At 41.5% G+C, this 19,496-nt stretch overlaps 1 protein-coding gene across 6 annotated transcripts in view; it reads left to right on the forward strand.

Moving 5' to 3' along the window:
- The first annotated feature begins 5,846 nt into the window (after positions 1-5,846).
- The window catches only part of PRTG (protogenin), a 142,614-nt gene continuing 128,964 nt past the window's right edge, over positions 5,847-19,496 (forward strand). For 2 of the 6 annotated variants that reach the window (XR_014059483.1, XM_081510236.1), the window contains exons 1-2: positions 5,847-6,759; positions 8,981-9,283. Coding sequence is in view for 4 of the 6 variants with exons in the window: in XM_081510236.1 (XP_081366362.1) it covers positions 6,666-6,759; positions 8,981-9,283 (397 nt within the window). In the remaining 2 variants the exon portion in view is untranslated. Of the gene's footprint in view, positions 6,760-7,700; positions 8,059-8,315; positions 8,471-8,980; positions 9,284-19,496 lie in introns of those variants that run through there. The other 4 variants (XM_081510237.1, XM_081510240.1, XM_081510239.1 and 1 more) reach the window with 4 other exon arrangements.

Consider the following 19,496-nt stretch of genomic DNA (forward strand, 5'->3'; position numbering starts at 1 on the left):
GATTGCTGGATCATATTGTAAGTTCTATTTCAATTTTTGAGGAACCTCCACACTGTTTTCCACAGCAGCCACACCATTCTTCAATCTCATGAGAAGTTACCACCACTTTAAAATAATTATTTCAGAATGTTTCTGATGGCAAACTATTAAGCTCATCAGTGAGTGAGTTCTTAAATCACAGGAAGATCATAGCATGTGATACTCATCCAGGCCCTGCCCAGCTAACCAGCATATTAGGAGCTCAATTCCAGGGGAAAAAATTTTGAACAACTCCAGACTTTCACTGTGTTTTCTCATTTGCTATGCTTCATAAGCATATACAAATGGGCCTATGATTCCATAGAGCCAGATAACACTTTGAGGTCAGAGGGTGGGAAGATCATTTTGTACAACTCCATAACTTGTTGGGAAAAGTTATGTCATTTTCCCCCCTGAAAGGCTAGGAGTCTTTAATTTATTTAGAGAAACCTGATTTTTTTTTTTTAACCTACCATCATCAGATTTCAATTCTTTTTTAACTATATAGACTCTACCCTCTTTGGCCTGAAAATAATTGTCCTGTTTTAGAATATGAAAGCAGAATAGGGCTTAGGTAATTGTTTGTATTTGTTTGAGATTTTTCCTTCAAAGGGGTATTTGGGAGATTAAACACCCAGGCACTTCTTATCTTCCTCAGGACCAGCTTAGGAACCTTTCCAATAAGTCACTAGTGTCACCATCACTGTAATCACCAAACAAATGAATCAGATTTGACTGTTAAAAACCTGAGTATTGCAAAATTAAGCCCACTCTAAAAGGACACAGATTTGGCACTACTGGGAATATTACTCACAAAATAATAGCAATTATTGATAGAGCTGTGCACTACTATCCATGCATTCTATCATAGTACTCCATTAGTATTACATATACATATTCCCAATAAATGGATGAGATTTGAGAGCATAAATAACTTGTCTGCATTAAACTGAAATTTGAACTCTAGTCTGTCAGACACTCAAAACTACACCCTTAGCCACTGCAGTGTTACCTACTGCGTGCAAGGCACTGTGGTGGAATCTGTGGGGCATTCGAGAACTGGGTAGTAAGTCCTTTGGTAGCTTATGCAGCCTACATCATGATATAAGGCAAATATTTTACAGGAAAGAAACTGTAACTGCCCAAAAAGACATGTACTGTGTTATTTACAGACACATGCTATAAATTCTGAAGTCCACAAGAATAGAAGGGAACAGAGGAAGGGAGAAAGAGGGAGAGAAGAGATGGAAGGAAGGAAGGAGGGAAAGAAAAAAAGTTTAAATTTAAGACATAAAGGATTATATGGTAGAAAGGGCAACAAACAAATCAGAAGGCATGGATTTTGGTTTCCAGTTATCACTTACTAATAAATGACTTCTGTCAGAATGTGGTCCACTGGAGAAGGGCATGGCAAACCACTTCAGTATTTTTGCCTTGAAAACCCCATGAACAGTATGAAAAGGCAAAAAGATAAGACACTGAAAGATGAACTCCCCAGGTGTAAGTGCCCAATATGCTACTGGAGATCAGTGGAGAAATAACTCCAGAAAGAATGATGGGATGGAGCCAAAGCAAAAACGATACCCAGCCGTGGATGTGACTGGTGATAGAAGCAAAGTCTGATGCTGTAAAGAGCAATATTACATAGGAACCTGAAATGTTAGGTCCATGAATCGAGGCAAATTGGAAGTGGTCAAACAGGAGATGGCACGAGTGAACGTTGACATTCTAGGAATCAGCAAACTAAGATGGACTGGAATGGGTGAACTTAACTCAGATGACCATTATACCTACTACTGTGGGCAAGAATCCCTTAGAAGAAATGGAGTAGCCATCATGGTCAACAAAAGAGTCTGAAAGGCAGTACTTGGATGCAATCTCAAAAACGATAGAATGATCTCTGTTCGTTTCCAAGGCAAACCATTCAATATCACGGTAATCCAAGTCTATGCCCCGACCAGTAATGCCGAAGAAGCTGAAGTTGAACGGTTCTATGAAGACCTACAAGACTTTCTAGAACTAACACCCAAAAAAGATGTCCTTTTCATTATAGGGGACTGGAATGCAAAAGTAGGAAGTCAAGAGACACCTGGCGTAACAGGCAAATTTGGCCTTGGAGTACAGAATGAAGCAGGGCAAAGGCTAATAGAGTTTTGCCACGAGAACGCACTGGTCATAGCAAACACCCTATTCCAACAACACAAGAGAAGACTCTACACATGGACATCATCAGATGGTCAACACCGAAATCAGATTGATTATATTCTTTGCAGCCAAAGATGGAGAAGCTCTATACAGTCAGCAAAAACAAGACTGGGAGCAGACTGTGGCTCAGATCATGAACTGCTTATTGCCAAATTCAGACTTAAATTGAAGAAAGTAGGGAAAACCACTAGACCATTTAGGTATGACCTAGATCAAATCCCTTATGAGTATACAGTAGAAGTGACAAATAGATTTAAGGGACTAGATCTGATAGACAGAGTGCCTGATGAACTATGGACAGAGGTTCGTGACATTGTACAGGAGACAGGGATCAAGACAATCCCCATGGAAAAGAAATGCAAAAAAGCAAAATGGCTGTCTGAGGAGGCCTTACAGATAGCTGGGAAGAGAAGAGAAGTGAAAAGCAAAGGAGAAAAGGAAAGATATTCCCATCTCAATGCAGAGTTCCAAAGAATAGCTAGGAGAGATAAGAAAGCCTTCCTCAGCGATCAATGCAAAGAAATGGAGAAAAACAACAGATTGGGAAAGACTAGAGATCTCTTCAAGAAAATTAGAGATACCAAAGGAACATTTCATGCAAAGATGGGCTCAATAAAGGACAGAAATGGTATGGACCTAACAGAAGCAGAAGATATTAAGAAGAGGTGGCAAGAATACACAGAAGAACTGTACAAAAAAGATCTTCACGACCCAGATAATCACGATGGTGTGATCACTCACCTAGAGCCAGACATCCTGGAATGTGAAGTGAAGTGGGCCTTAGAAAGCATCACTACGAACAAAGCTAGTGGAGGTGATAGAATTCCAGTTGAGCTATTGCAAATCCTCAAAGATGATGCTGTGAAAGTGCTGCACTCGATATGCCAGCAAATTTGGAAAACTCAGCAGTGGCCACAGGACTGGAAAAGGTCAGTTTTCGTTCCAATCCCAAAGAAAGGCAATGCCAAAGAATGCTCAAACTACCGAAAATTGCACTCATCTCACAGGCTAGTAAAGTAATGCTCAAAATTCTCCAAGCCAGGCTTCAGCAACATGTGAACCGTGAACTTCCAGATGTTCAAGCTGGTTTTAGAAAAAGCAGAACAACCAGAGATCAAATTGCCAATGTCCGCTGGATCATCGAAAAAGCAAGAGAGTTCCAGAAAAACATCTATTTCTGCTTTATTGACTATGCCAAAGCCTTTGACTGTGTGGATCACAATAAACTGTGGAAAATTCTGAAAGAGATGGGAATACCAGACCATCTGACCTGTCTCTTGAGAAACCTGTATGCAGGTCAGGAAGCAACAGTTAGAACTGGACATGGAACAACAGACTGGTTCCAAATAGGAAAAGGAGTACGTCAAGGCTGTATATTGTCACCCTGCTTATTTAACTTCTATGCAGAGTACATCATGAGAAACGCTGGGCTGGAAGAAACACAAGCTGGAATCAAGATTGCCGGGAGAAATACCAATAACCTCAGATATGCAGATGACACCACCCTTATGGCAGAAAGTGAAGAAGAATTAAAGAGCCTCTTGATGAAAGTGAAAGAGGAGAGTGAAAAAAGTGGCTTAAAGCTCAACATTCAGAAAACTAAGATCATGGCATCTGGTCCCATCACTTCATGGGAAATAGATGGGGAAACAGTGGAAACAGTGTCAGACTTTACTTTTTTGGGCTCCAGAATCACTGCTGATGGTGATTGCAGCCATGAAATTAAAAGACGCTTACTCCTTGGAAGGAGGGTTATGGCCAACCTAGATAGCCTATTTAAAAGCAGAGACATTACTTTGCCAACAAAAGTCCGTCTAGTTAAGGCTATGGTTTTTCCAGTGGTCATGTATGGATGTGAGAGTTGGACGGTGAAGAAAGCTGAGCACCGCAGAATTGATGCTTTTGAACTGTGGTGTTGGAGAAGACTCTTGAGAGTCCTTTGGACAGCAAGGAGATCCAATCAATCCATCCTAAAGGAGATCAATCCTGGGTGTTCATTGGAAGGACTGATGTTGAAGCTGAAACTCCAATACTTTGGCCACCTCATGAGAAGAGTTGACTCATTGGAAAAGACCCTAATGCTGGGTAGGATTGGGGGCAAGAGGAGAAGGGGACGACAGAGGATGAGATAGTTGGATGGCATCACTGACTCGATGGGCACGGGTTTGGGTAGACTCCGGGAGTTGGTGATGGACAGAGAGGCCTGGCGTGCTTAATTCATGGGGTCGCCAAGAGTTGGATACGACTGAGCGATTGAACTTAACTGAACTGAATAAATGACTTTGGGTATACTGTAAATTTTATATGATATTGTATAATTACATCATCAGGATAAGTTTAATGCTGCCTAACATGGGACCGTAAATATATCAGAGAAGTTTAATTAGGGTTATTTAGTCTCATCACATTATATATATATATATCATTTATATTATTTCATATTAGATGCAGTGCTGTGATCCTCCCCAGAACAAGTCAAGGTCCAAAGTCATCTTAGGATCAAAGGCTCCTATGATTAATTGAAATGTTAAAGAAAGGGTGAAGTAGCAGTTAAAAAAAAAGTTCTTCCTTTGCTTTTTAGCTTATCTCTCCCCTCCCCCAATCTTTATTCTTCCGATTTATTCAAAAAGGAGAGCATAAAAGCATCTTGTTAGCAATTCTTATCCAGGAAATATGAGCACTTAGGATCAATTGAAAGGGAACTGGGAGAAGGGGGAGTCAAGAAGGAAAAGGATGTCATACAATAAAAAAATCTAGTTGGCACACCGTTAAGAGTATCAGTTTGTGTGTATTTATCAGATGTTTAGAACATCCTTGCAAACGTTTCATTTTATTACCTCTAGACATTTTCCCTTTCCATGGACCTTTATTCTGATGCTTAGAAATACTTGAAATTCATCTAAATTTTAAGTAAATTTTGGGAGGCAGTAGAGCCCAGGGTATTACTGTTTTACATGCAGTTAAGTTGAAATTGTTAAGTAGACTGATCCCTGTTATATAGTAAGCTTCCGGGGAAGGTTACTCCCAGCAGATGTTCTAAAACTGTTGATCCGCTCCCCGCCTTTTTCCCCCGTAAGGAGGATTTTTGGAATATGCTACAAGCAGTGAATGTGTTGCTGTCCTACTGACAAAAGCTAGATTTCTGTCAGCAGCTTTCATTAAGGTTAGCTTTTAGCCTGTGCTCTAATCATAGCCGTGGATTTCGTTTTGGATTAGGAAACCCTAATCCACATGTAAATATTCTCCGTGACCCACACATGGTTAGCAATCTGATTACATTTTTAATGTACCTTTTAACGCCTCTTGTTATCCTTCATTACATTTAAGAGATGTGAACATATTCACAGCATTTGTGTCTTTCCAAGTCAGTTTAACTTGTAACCAGGTAGTCTTATCCACGCCTAGTCCCCCAGACCCAGCTCGGAGAATCTAGAAATCCATCTGGCCTCACCTCTCAGGACAGGGCCTTTTGTGTGCACAGTTCTGACGAATTAAAGAACTTGACTAAGTTGAGAGATAATAAAACATCTCCCCAAACGGCAATTGTTCATTTCAGGGCACTTTTCAGAGATGTTTTTAAGCCAGCGCTGCTTCTGATGGGGACGGGGGGATAGGAACAGTCCCGAAATGTGGGGGCTGATCTCCCGGAGATGCCTCCAGTGGAGCTGACAAATCTCTCAAGTGGGAAATAGTTTTCCCTCCGCAGGGCCTCGGCGTGCGAGGGATGGAGGGGGATGGGCAGGGGCCATCAGGGGAGAAGTCTCCGGCCTTTCCACGTCTCTCAACACCATCCCTCCCCCATCCCGCCTCCTCCTTCCTCGAATCCTAAACAAGCCCAGGAGTGAAGGGGGATGGTCTGCGGGGGAAAGAGGGGCCCTGGGTTAGGCCAGGCCCTGGCCGGGAGGTTTGGCCTTTATGGCTCTGTCCTCGACGGTGGTGGGGAAAGCCAGAGGGGGCAGGGAAGCGAGCCGGAGACCCTCAGCCGGGGCTTGACCCCCAGGTGCATTGTCCGGCGGGGCCTGTCCCCTCCCCCCCGGGGCCACGACCCGGCCGCCACGGGGCCCCCTCCTAGCGAGCGTCTCCCTCCGCGGCCGCACCGACCTCGCGGTCCTCAGACCAGAGGCCAGATGTAGAAAGTAGTCCCCAGGCCAGCAGCAGCGGCGCTGTCCACTCCACCGCCCCCGCCCCCTCCAGCCGTCGCTTCACTCCGCCCCCGGGCCGGACGCTCGGGCCCCACGCCTCCTGCGAGCGGGTGTCCGTGAGCCGGCCTCGCCGCTCCCGCAGAGAGCAGACACTGGCCGCGCCACGCCACGCCGGTACCCGAGCGGGAAACCCAGGCTGCGCGTGTCCAGCCGCCGCGCGGAGAGGGCTCGGAGTTGGGGGCCGGCAGGCGGACAGCGGCTGAGGGACGCCGGGGGAGCATGCCCGCGCAGCCCCGCTGAATGGCGCCTTCCCTGCGACCCCTCGCCCCGCCGCGGCCGCCAGGGATGCTGCTCGGCGCGCTCCTGCTCCTGCCGCTCCTCGGCAGCCTTCCAGGTGGGCGCGCTTTCTTCTGCGCCGGTGGGGAGTGAGCGGGCGCGAGCGGGCTGGGGAAGGGGGCAAACGGGTGCGTGCGTTGGGAGGCGGCGGGGTCCTCTGCGGGAGCGCTGACCCCCGGCCCCTACCCCCTCCCTGCAGCCAGTCGGGAGCCGCTGGAACGCGAGGTGCCCGCGGGCTCTGCTGGGGCGCGGGCAACAGTGGCCGCCTCTCGCAGCGCCCGCCCCTCCTCGCTGCGCTCCCCCGGCCTCGCGCTGGGGGCCGGCGCCCGCTGTCCACTGTCGCCCCTGTCTCTTCGTGCCATTGTCCGCGCTCCGGCCGTGTCCTGGCCTCCACGGCCAGCCCGGGCACCGCGCGCCAGCCCGCCCGCCTGTCTGCCTGGGCCGCAGCAGCCGCACGTGGCTTTATTTATATTGTTTCCTTAGTGGCAGCCTCGCTGCGCAGGGGGCGCCGCTTTTCCGCGCGGCTCCCGGGTTTGTAGTGGGGGCTACCTCACTTTTTAGGGCGGGAGAGAAACTAGGTGAACTCAGCGCCCAGGTCAGACCCCCTAAGTGCCCCCACTTTCCCGGAACCGGATCCAATGAGGAGACGGGAAGGGTGGCATTGGAAAGAGAAAAGGAGTGGAAGTTTTGTGGCCCATTTGTGCCCCGGAGGGGGGGAGGAAGGGTCCCGAAGCTGAAAAGGAAGGTATCTAAGTAGGATTGACTTCTCACAGCTAGGTATTTTGGGGCAGGATCTGAGGTGTGCACGAATCTAAAGATCCCTCCAAACTCCAGGTTAGCCTTGCGCAAACTTGGACGAACTAATTTTTGGCTTTTTTTTTTTTTTTTTTTTTTGCGTCCGGGTTGCTTTATCCTCAGACGGTTAAGAAGTGTAAAGTGGAGGGAGGTGGGCGGGGAGAAGAGGTGTTCAGAAGAATGGATTCTTTTATTTATTTACAGGTTACAAACCCGAGACTTTGGTGTTCTAACCACACCCCTCTTCTCCAGGAGGAGTTAGTTTTCTTTTAGCATGAGAAAAGGATCAAAGTCAGATGTGACTCGGAAACACAACGGGCGCCTTCCGGAGTGGTCCTCGCTGCGCGGGGCTGTTAGGGTCGCTCTTGTCGCCCTGGGCATCCGTTAGGAGAAGTCAGCAGCCCGGGCGTGAGAGCGTGACTGGTGTGTGAGGTTTGGAGGACCTGCCTTGATGAGAAACAGATCAGTCCGTGGATTGGTACTGTGAAATCAAGACAATCAGAAGGAAGATGAAGTGCACTCCCCGCCCCTCTCCAGGGCGCTAATACTCTACTCGGCCCCAGTCAGTATGCAAGACTTTAGTTGACCTTTGCACTAAATGAAGGGGGTGACAGGGTATTAGTTGGTCATCGGATGCTTTATTCTGGCGGGGACCTGGGACGATGTGTATACTTAGAATAAAGCCTTTCTTCTGCTCTGATAAAAATGTGTATTGGTTGATTAAGCAATCTCCTCTCCCTATTAGACAGTAAGGACCAATTAGTCACACTCCCCCCCCCCCAACAGTTGGTAGTTCTTAAAAAAAAAAAAAATGAAATAGAAGGTTCCTAATCCGATCACCCACTGAGTACAAGCAGCAAGAGTTACCAGCATTTCAGAGTCAACTGTTTGTCTTTGAAATACCTTACCATACTCTGCAGAAATTAAGTAAATGGGTCTCTTTCAAGAAGAGACAGAATCTTTGCTGTTGAAGGGCAGGTATAAAATTGCAAACTTGTAATTTGTCACAAAAGGTAAACGCAAAGGACTAGGTGCCAAGGGTTTCAAAAACTCTTCAAGGGACAAGGAAATAAACTTGCTTGTTCACAGAGTTGGAGTTTTGCTAATGATTTCTTGTAAAATTAGACTTTTACGACTTACTCTGTTCAAGATCTTTTTGACAAGCTTGTAAAAGTAGCTCAAGAGTTTTCCTGATGATTTTGAAACTCTAGCAAGGCACTTGAGAACAGAATTCTTAAAAGGGATGAAAAGTTATTGAAATCTTCCCTAGGCTTTTAGTGTAAGATGTTGTAAAAAGATTTATCTGATTTGCTGAAAAGGTTTGCTGAAACTTAGATTGGTTTATTAAGGTGTTTGTCAGTTAACTAATCTGGTTTGTTAAACTGTGACCCATTACACTCTGAATAAGTGTTTTACAGTTGTGTGTTAAGAAATGATTTTACACCTGTAATTCTGGATATGCCCTTCCCCCCTTTTCCTTGTAGGAGTATGGTGCTTTAGCGAACTGGTTTTTATAAAAGAACCACAGGATATAACTGTCACAAGAAAGGATCCAGTCGTTTTAGATTGCCAGGCTCATGGAGAAGTTCCTATTAAGGTCACTTGGTTGAAAAATGGAGCAAAAGTGTCTGAAAATAAGCGGATCCAGGTTCTGTCCAACGGCTCTTTATACATCAGTGAGGTGGAAGGCAAGCGAGGAGAGCAGTATGATGAAGGATTTTATCAGTGCTTGGCCATGAACAGACATGGAGCCATTCTTAGTCAAAAAGCTCATCTTACTTTATCAAGTAAGTGCATAAGTTCTTGATTGTTTGATGTTTTTCACTGCTACATTTTGATGATTTTTTGATTTTCATTAATATGCTAACCTGAAAAATCATACGTAGGTTTTTTTGGGGATAGTAGTTGATGCTAGCTAAAGCATGCAAAAAAATCTGAGGGGAAAATATATATGCATGTGTAAATTTGAATGAGTGACAACAAAAGTTGCATTTACGTTTAGAACACGTAGAGGTGACTATATGAATAAGCACTTCAGACTCTGAAAAGAGTTGGGTTAAAAATTTGGTCAACGCAACAAAGGTTGTTCTAAAATCTCATTTTTTTAAAATCTCATTTTTTAAATTAATAATTAAAATTTGAAAATCATAAACAGTGTTTTCTGCTTTGTAAATGGTCCTTAAACCCTGAATCTTCCATATAACCCAACCTTTCAGTTCTCTGACTGCTTTAAGATCACCCATGTTGCTTTTTAATTGAAAGAGAGGGCACCGGTCAGTAACTCTCAAGCCTTTGAAGTATTTGTAGGCTTTTCCTGCTGGGAGAGAAAGAGATTAAGGCTATTTCCATATTATGCCTAATGGACTTAAACCAGATCTGCCCACTTTTTCTCAGTTGTCATAAAGTTTGCTGTCTAATGATTTCCTTTGTATTAACAACCCCATCAGATCAACCATTTGTCCAAGTGACCCACTGCTTGCTGGTTGCCCTGATAACCGTTGAATGTAAACGTGGGCCTAGGATGGTTAGAGAACTCCTTGTTTTCACCGAAGCTTTCCATCTCTTCAGGTGATCCAACACCCAGCACTCAAGATTACAATAGACAAAATTTAAATCTTAAAACACAACTGCATCTTAAAAGTAGTTTTACAGGCATCCTATCTACATATTTTTGTTAATCCACCAAAGATAGATTTTGCTCTACACCTACAAATTGATCATTTACAAGACGAACACTAGAAGGAGGGAGCTCTTGAGATAAAGTCATAATCTTTAGGAAATAGTTTCTTCAAGGTCTCCACAGTTGAAATTTAGGAAGCTGTTGGTGGGGGTTTCCTAGGTGACTTTATTGTAACAGTCTGTATTTATGCCACCTTCATTTTAGTAACTTATTTGCACAATAATAATTAATAGTAAAAAATAAATTGTAAGCGAAGATCTTTTTGTATTGAAATATGTCAGGAAAATAGAGAAGTTTCCAATTCTAATAAGCCTGGCAGAATGTCTGATAAACTTGCTTTTTTTTTTTTTGCTGTGATCATTGGTCAATCATCATTTGTTGCTGTTGTTGTTGTTGAGTAATGGTTTTTCACTACCATGTTGTTTTCAGGATAGTGTGCTTTTTATGCCTATGTTTTATTCATTTAATTTTTGTCTAATTGTTCCATAAAGTTGTAATTTTTTCACCTTTTTGGGTTTGTGGAATCTTGTGTTTTCATGTCCAAAAACTGTAACTTGTATTACTTTACCAGAGAGGAGAAGGGGCGGGATGGAAAGGTGGAGGGGGACTGATGGGCTCTGAAAGATTTGTCATGACCACTCGGTATTTCCAGGACCTCCTTAGCAGCCTGACAATTCTAGGGCACTTAGAAATAATTTGAAAACACGCAGAGCTTTCAGGTTTCATAAATAGTCTCAATAGTATTAACAATAGTAACTAACAATGTTAGTAACAGTGAAAGAAAGGTTTGTATTGGCTTTTTGAGTAGCCATAGGTTTTGTATCTTTATAAAAAGTATTAATGGCAAATATTTTATTAGATGTAAATATTTTGAAGGATTTGGTGGCAAAGTAGTTTTGATATTTTAAGTATCAAAAAATCTTTCTAGTTAAACTGTGTAGAACATTGCTTTGCTATTAAATATTAACTATAGTATGTTAGTTATAGGAATCACACTTTTCATATGCACACATCTTATTAACTTGGAGGAGATACTCTGCTCACAAAGTACATTCAGTTATTATAGATTTAAAGTAAAATATGCCTAGTGGGTATAGATTTTTCTTTAAAATATGAAATTTCTTAGAGATTTAAAATTTACAAAATTAGTTCTGATATCTGAGAAGCAGTGTACAATGACATTGTAGGCTTGGATGACTTTATCCTGTGTTCAGGGTGAAGATGTAATACATATTAAACAGGAAGAGAATAGGCATTAAGTGGACATTCTGGTTTTTTTTTTTTTTGAGGGCTAGCTCTCTCCTAGTTATTGATAACAGCAGGGTGCAAGTATGTTCTTTTTATTTTCTGGTCAAGGGTTTTGTCGCCAAGCATATCCTTTAGTTCTGAAGTGTAATAAGTATAGCACCTGGAAATCTAAAACTTTAATCGGTGCGAGTTTTAGATTTTTAACACAGGCAATAAAGTCTTGGATTCTAAACTTAGGAACTAGAAGCTGAAAGTTGCACTCTAGGCAAGAATTCCATTATTCATGTGTAAATTAGGAATTCACAGGGTTAAAAGGTTAGAAACTGGCCAGGATGAGGTTTACCCTTGTGATAAAGAGCAGATGACCCTCATTCATTGGCCGAAGCTTTCATGTAGCTCTTCTGCAAAGTTAGTTATTGCCATGAATTGTTCTTGAGGAATGCAGAAATTCAAATGTGAACAGGCCTTTCCTTAAGTGTCACTGTGGAGCCTTATCTCCCAGGCACATCAGAGACGGCTGTGGGGACAAGGTTCCTCCCCTAAGGCCTGGAGGCTTTGCTTTCCTGTTCATCCAAGCACAAAAGAATTTGTCTAACTTAGCTTTTCTAAGGCATCCCATTTTTAAAGGAAAGTATATGGTTAAAGTAATATTTAGGTTTTTTTTAAAGTTAATCCTTTTTATTGATAGCTATTTTAGCCATTTTACATTTTCATGTAATTAGAATAGAAAGGGGAGTGATGTGGAGGGCTCTTTTTCCAGTTGTATACAATAGTAAGAACAGGAGATTCAACCTTTACCTATAAATTTCAGTATTTTTAACTTTTGGCAGATCAAATTTTCACTTTCATGGGTGCTAAGTCTTCACTATATAAATAATTTAATTTAAATATTTTAGGAGTAAGAAATAATCTATGACATCTTGACATTTCTTACATTCTAAATGTTGAAGTAAGTAAGATAAATTTCATAGAAAAGCATTAGTGTGGTAAAACGGTCTCATATTTCAACAAGTTTAAATTAAGATAAGAGACATTTGAGAGAAGTAAAGGAGGAGGCGGGTTGTGTTCTGTGATGTGTAAAAGACTGGCGGTAAGCTAGTCATTGAACAGGAAGCTGGTTGTTTATTTCCTTTCCATAAAAGGTGGAAATTGAAGTCTTAGGATGGAGGGAAAGAGCTGACATAAAGCTGACTTATATTTGCTGGGTTTTTCACGACTGTTCACTTGGGTGTGAAATAAATTTTAAGTGAGCATTTGTAGCTGGAAGACCATAAGAATTATTACAACTTTATGATGGATTCCCCCCGCCCCCAGATTTTGACATTAGTTTTAGCATCCATAAAACTAATAGCAGTAGTTGTTTTCCTTTAAAAGAATGTAGGTTGTTTTCAAGGAATAATGTGTTTATCATTTCGGTTTAAGTTCAGATGAAACGAGGGTTTTTACTGAGATTAATGAAAAACTGTTCTGTGAGTGTGGTTTCTATTTTAAAGAGTAATACATAAATTATAACTCAAAGCTGATCTTTGAAATGTGAAGATAAAATATATTCAAAACATTGAAAGTCATGTTAGAAAAGAAGGTGGGTGGTATATTGAAAAGAGAAAGATAAGAACTATGAACCTATTAGCCTAAATTTTGAATTTTATTCATCAACCTCAACCCAACGTGGGCAAGAGTTTGCTTCATTGACACTTACTGAGATTTGTAGATGCTGTAAAAAGGATAACATCTCTTACCTGTGTGCATGTTCACTTCAAATCAAGCTGTTAACAGTTACTTGTCCTAACTCTAGAGTGCTAGCACAAAAGCAAAAGTTGTTTGATTTTGGAAAAATAAGACAAACTGAGATATTTAGAGAGACTAATCTGCCAACATTGTAGATGAGGTTCAGATGGTGCTTCCTGGGATCCAGGAAAAATCATCTTTAAAAAGAAGAGAGGGTGGTATTGTTGAAAAGTACATGTTTAAATTAAAAACTGACCATCCTAAAATTGTATAAGTTAAGTCAGGGAAGTAAAGCACATGTAACACTTGGTTCTTAAAGTTGGTCTGCCTAAAAAGTTTATCAGGTACCTGTAATTTCTGGGTAATGAAACCAGTTTTTCCCACTTTGCACTTGATTATTGAGGATCATTTCTCATTTTCAGAAACCTGTAACACTATCTCACTATTTTTCAAAGTTGTTGGACTTTTAATTTTTCAGTGAAGGAGAGTCCACTGCGGGATAGAATTATAATTTGGTTTAAGATGTATAAATGTGTTTGTTTATTTCTGTCAAGCTTCTTAATGGAATCTTGATGGGCATTTGGTATGGCCCTGCTGTGTCAACTAGCTCTGATTATTCTAAAGAAAGGCCCTCACTCTCAGCACTTGTTTGTCCGGGCATTTGTCATTTCCCCCTGAATTTAACAGCGGGGCTTACTGCTGAAGTCCAGAGCAGTTTAAAAGAATAGCAGAAAACAAATCTCTTAAGCAGCCATGTTAGGTTAAACGAGTATTTCAATTAATAAATGAATGCATTTGAGGTTACTTTTTTTGAAAACTTTTATATTCTTGACTACAATTTCGAGACATGTTTTTTCTCATAGGCAGAAGTGCTCAATTAAGGTTGTTTACTTTCAGCTTTTAAACTGGCAATTACTATTAATGTGAAAATAATAATGTTAAGTCAAGCATTTTGCTGAGGATTATATTTGCATTTTACAATCATCTGATGATTGATGTTTTAAGAAAAATTCTAAAAATTATACCACAAATTTAAGTTTTTTCCTGTCAATCAGGTCTATCTTAGTACTTCTGACAGTTTATGGTGTTCAGACTCTTTACTAAAACATTTTAAAAACTCATCATTTCCTATATATCTTAGTATATAAGAGAGGAAGAAGATATGGTTGTAATCATTGAATCAGAATTGACAGTTGCCCTAACATGATAACTGGCACAGAGGAAGTTCACAGTCAACAATAGACAATAGTGATGTATAAAAAAGGCAAAACTGTACCAAATTACTTTCAGTGGCTATAATTCTGAAGCCAAGTGAACTGCTTTGGGGATATGTATTACAGAGGATAAAGGCGTCATCCTCACGAAGGTCTCTGACACTAATCTGACAAACAGTTTCCTGACTTTTACATTTCTTGTTGTTTTATTTTTTAAAACCTCTGGTTCTCAGAAACTGCTTTTGATGAGCTTTAAAAGCCAAATTCTTATAGACCGAACAGAAGGTATGAATTTTTTTTTTTTTTTTTAGTTTCTAGAGTGTTTGCCTTTTCTGTGTGTGTGTGTGTGTGTGTGTGTGTGTGTGTGTGTGTGTGTATTTTATAGCTTTAGTATTTGTAGTGACTAGATTAATCAAGTAACTATTGGGGAGAGCAATCATTGTTCAGGGTCCTGGTTTCAAACTTGTATCCTTGCTGGACTTAGTTTTTAGGACTGATGGAAATAAAATTTTCTTTAAAATTTTTGCTGTATGAAACTATAGTAAATCCCTGTTTAGAACAATGTGACATTTAAAAAAAAATGATGTTGCTTTATATAGACATCTTTCTCTAAATAAATCATATTCCTTTGGGATAATCCCCCCAAATGGCCCTTTTTTTTTTTGGTAGCCTTTTTAGTACTAATGAGAATATGATTTAGTAGTACTTAGAATGGATCTTCAACTCCACCAATATACCAAGTATATATATATAGAGAGAGAGTTAATCAATTACATTTCTCAGGGTTTCTCAGCCTTGGTTCAGTTGAAATTTGGGGCTAGGTAATTCTTCATTGTAGAGGCTGACTTATATAACATAGGATGTGTAGCTTCTAGACACCAGATGCCAATGGCACCACTTCCTAGCTGTGTTGATGAAAGAATGTGTTTTGGGAGGCAAAATCACCTCTGGTTGAGAGCCACTGATGTTTCTGAAAGTAGTGGCAAACTTCAATCCAAGTAATACTTGGTTATTAGTTTTTTTAACTGTTTCTGTCTTAACTTGATATTCAACTTTTCTTGGTGTTAATGTTAAATTTATTGATGGAAGACTACTTTCTATTTTAAGTTATTGTAAAAGGAGTTTGATAAAGAAATATGTGTGGGTTGCTGTTGTCCTCTTGGAATAATGCCTTTCCATCCCTTTTCATACTCAAGAGTACGTTGAAAACTGCTGTTAAGAGTTTACCCTCCTGTAGGTTCATTCATTTTGATTTCAGTATTTTAGATCTTTTCTTGGGAATATCTAGTCTAAGAGTAAATACAAATTTCATTTAGTCATGTTTCTGTAACACTTTTTTTTTTTCTTAATGTGATGGACACTGTAGTTGAAGAGATGAGAAATCTCCATGTGTGGTGAATGTTAGAGAATGTTAGAGAACATCTTTTGTGAGTGCAGCAGTGAGTGCAAGGGACCTTTTGAAGGAGGTCGCCATTATCTTCATTACCTCCACCATAGTTTGGATGAGGAGATACCCCCACGTCCAAGGGCAGAGAAGCCCCAGCAAGACCATAGGCACTGGAGCGGCACCTGCACAGCACTGAAGCAACTTTGAGGAGCTACCCCACATCTAAGGGCAAAGGAGAAGCCCTAGCAATATGGTAGGAGGGGCGAAGTCGCATTTAGAATGAAACCCCATACCTGCCAGAGACACTCAGAGGACTCGAACAAACCTTGTGCACACCAGGACATAGACAACACAGAGACTGAGGCAGAATTGTGTTTGAGTGTCTCCTGTGGTGGTACGGGTTAGCAGTGGACTGCTGCAGGGGCTCTGGGTGCAGCAGACTTGGGTATGACGTAAGCCCTCTTGGAGGAGATCACCATTAACCCCACTACAGAGCTTCCAGAACTTACACAGGACTGGGGAAATAGACTCTTGGAGGGCACAAACAGAACCTTGTATGTACCAGGACCCAGAAGAAAGGAGCAGTGACCCCACAAGAGACTGACCCAGACTTGCCCGTGACTGTCCAAGAGTCTCTGGCAGAGGCGTGGGTCAGTGGTGGCTTGCTGTAGGGTCGGGGGCACTGAGTGTAGCATTGTGTGCATGGGGCCTTTTGAGGGAGGTCGCCATTATCTTCATTACCTCCACCATAGTTTGGCTCCCAGGTAAATAACAAGGAGGGAATAGAGCTCCACCCATCAACAGGAAATTGGATTAAAGATTTACTGAGCATGGCCCCGCCTATCAGAACAAGACCCAGTTTCCCCCTCAGTCAGTCTTTCCCATCGGGACACTTCCATAAGCCTCTTATCCTTCTCCATCAGAGGGCAGACAGACTGAAAACCACAATCACAGAGAACTAACCAATCTGATCACATGGACCACACCCTTGTCTAACTGAATGAAATGATGAGCCATGACTTGTAGGGCCAACCAAGACGGACGAGTCATGGTGGAGAGTTCTGACAAAATGTGGTCCATTGGAGAAGGGAATGGCAAACCACTTCAGTATTCTTGCCTTGAGAACCGCAGGAACAGTATGAAAAGGCAAAAAGATAGGGCACTGAAAGATGAACTCCCCAGGTCAGTAGGTGCCCAATATGCTATTGGAGAAGAATGGAGAAATAACTCCAGAAGACTGAAGAGACAGAGCCAAAGCAAAAACAACACCCAGTTGTGGCTGTGACAGGTGATTGAAGTAAAGTCCAATGCTGTAAAGAGCAATATTGCATAGGTCCATGAATCAAGACAAATTGGAAGTGATCAAACAGAAGATGGCAAGAGTGAGTGTCTATATTTTAGGAATCAATGAACTAAAATGGACTGGGATGGGTGAATTTAGCTCAGATGACCATTATATCTACTACTGTGGGCAAGAATCCCTTAGAAGAAATGGAGCAGCCATCATAGTCAACAAAAGAATCCAAAATTCTGTACTTGGATGCAATCTCAAAAATGACAGAATGATCTCTGTTCATTTCCAAGGCAAACCATTTAGTATCTCTGCCCCCACCAGTAATGCTGAAGAAGCTGAAGTTGAACGATTCTATGAAGACCTACAAGACCTTCTAGAACTAATACCCCCCAAAATGTCCTCTTTATTATAGGGGACTGGAATGCAAAAGTAGGAAGTCAAGAGATGCATGGAGTAACAGGCAAATTTAGCCTTGGAATACAAAACGAAGGAGGTCAAAGGCTAACAGTTTTGCCAAGAGAACGCACTGGTCATAGCAAGCACCCTCTTCCAACAACACAAGAGAAAACGCTACACATGGACATTACCAGATGGTCAATACTGAAATCAGATTGATTATATTCTTTGCAGCCAAAGATGGAGAAGCTCCATACAGTCAGCAAAAACAAGAGCAGGAGCTGACTGTGGCTCAGATCTTGAACTCCTTATTGCCAAATTTAGACGTAAACTGAAGAAAGTAGGGAAAACCACCAGACCATTCAGGTATGACCTAAATCAGATCCCTTACAATTTTACAGTGAAAGTGAGAAATAGATTCAAGGGACTAGATCTGATAGACAGAGTGCCTGAAGAACTATGGACAGAAGTGTGTAATACTGTAGAGGGGGCATTTATCAAGGCCATCCCCAAGAAAAAGAAATGCAAAAAGACAAATTGGTTGTCTGAGGAATCCTTACAAATAGCTGAGAAAAAAAGAGAAGCTAAAGGCAAAGGAGAAAAGGAAAGGTATACCCATTTGAATGCAGAGTTCCAAAGAATAGCAAGGAGAGATAAGAAAGTCTTCCTAAGTGATCAATGCAAAGAAATAGAGGAAAACAATAGAATGGGAAAGACTACAGATCTGTTCAAGAAAATTAGAGCTACCAAGGGAACAGTTCATGCAAAGTTGGGCTCAATAAAGGACAGAAATGGTAGGGACCTAACAGAACAGAAGATATTAAGAAGAGGTGGCAAGAATACACAGAAGAACTGTGCAAAACAGATCTTGACCCAGACAATCACGATGATGTGATCACTCACCTAGAGCCAGACATCCTGGAATGTGAAGTCAAGTGGGCCTTAGGAAGCATCATTATGAACAAAGGTAGTGGAGGTGATGGAATTCCAGTTGAGCTATTTGAAATCCTAAAAGATGATGCTGTGAAAGTGCTGCATTCAATATGTCAGCAAATCTGGAAAACTCAGCAGTGGCCACAGGACTGGAAAAGGTCAGTTTTCCAATCCCAAAGAAAGGCAATGCCAAAGAATGGTCAAACTACTGCACAATTGCACTCATCTCACATGCTAGCAAAGTAATGCTCAAAATTCTCCAAGCCAGGCTTCAACAGTACATAAACCATGAACTTCCAGATGTTCAAGCTGGATATAGAAATGGTAGAGGAACCAGATAAAATTACCAACATCCGCTGGATCATTGAAAAAGCAAGAGAGTTCCAGAAAAACATCTATTTCTGCTTTATTGTCTATGCCAAAGCCTCACTGTGTGGATCACAACAAATTGTGGAAAATTCTTAAAGAGATGGGAATACCAGACCACCTGACCTGCCTTTTGAGAAATCTGTATGCAGGTCAAGAAACAACAGTTAGAACTGAACATGGAATAACAGACTGGTTCCAAATAGGAAAAGTAGTACGTCAAGGCTGTATATTGTCACCCTGCTTATTTCTATGCGGAGTACATCATGTGAAATGCTGGGCTGGATGAAGCACAAGGTGGAATCAGGATGTCGGGAGAAATATCAGTAACCTCAGATATGCAGATGACACCACCGTTATGGCAGAAAGTGAAGAACTAAAGAGCCTCTTGATGAAAGAGGAGAGTGAAAAAGTTGGCTTCAAACTCAACATTCAAAAAACTAAGATCATGGCATCCGGTCCCATCACTTCATGGCAAATAGATGGGGAAACAATGGAAACTGTGAGAGAATTTATTTTCTTGGGCTCCAAAATCACTGCAGATGGTGACTGCAGCCATGAAATTAAAAGATACTTGCTCCTTGGAAGAAAAGCTATGACCAACCCAGACAGCATGTTAAATAGCAGAAACATTACTTTACCAGCAAAGGTCCGTCTAGTCAAAGTGATGGTTTTTCCATTAGTCATGTATGGATGTGAGAGTTGGACGGTGAAGAAAGCTGAGCACTGAGGAGTTGATGCTTTTAAATTGTGT

Source organism: Giraffa tippelskirchi, chromosome 7 (assembly GCF_054371585.1).
Source record: "Giraffa tippelskirchi isolate mGirTip1 chromosome 7, T2T-mGirTip1v1.2.pri, whole genome shotgun sequence".
NCBI lineage: Eukaryota > Metazoa > Chordata > Mammalia > Artiodactyla > Giraffidae > Giraffa > Giraffa tippelskirchi.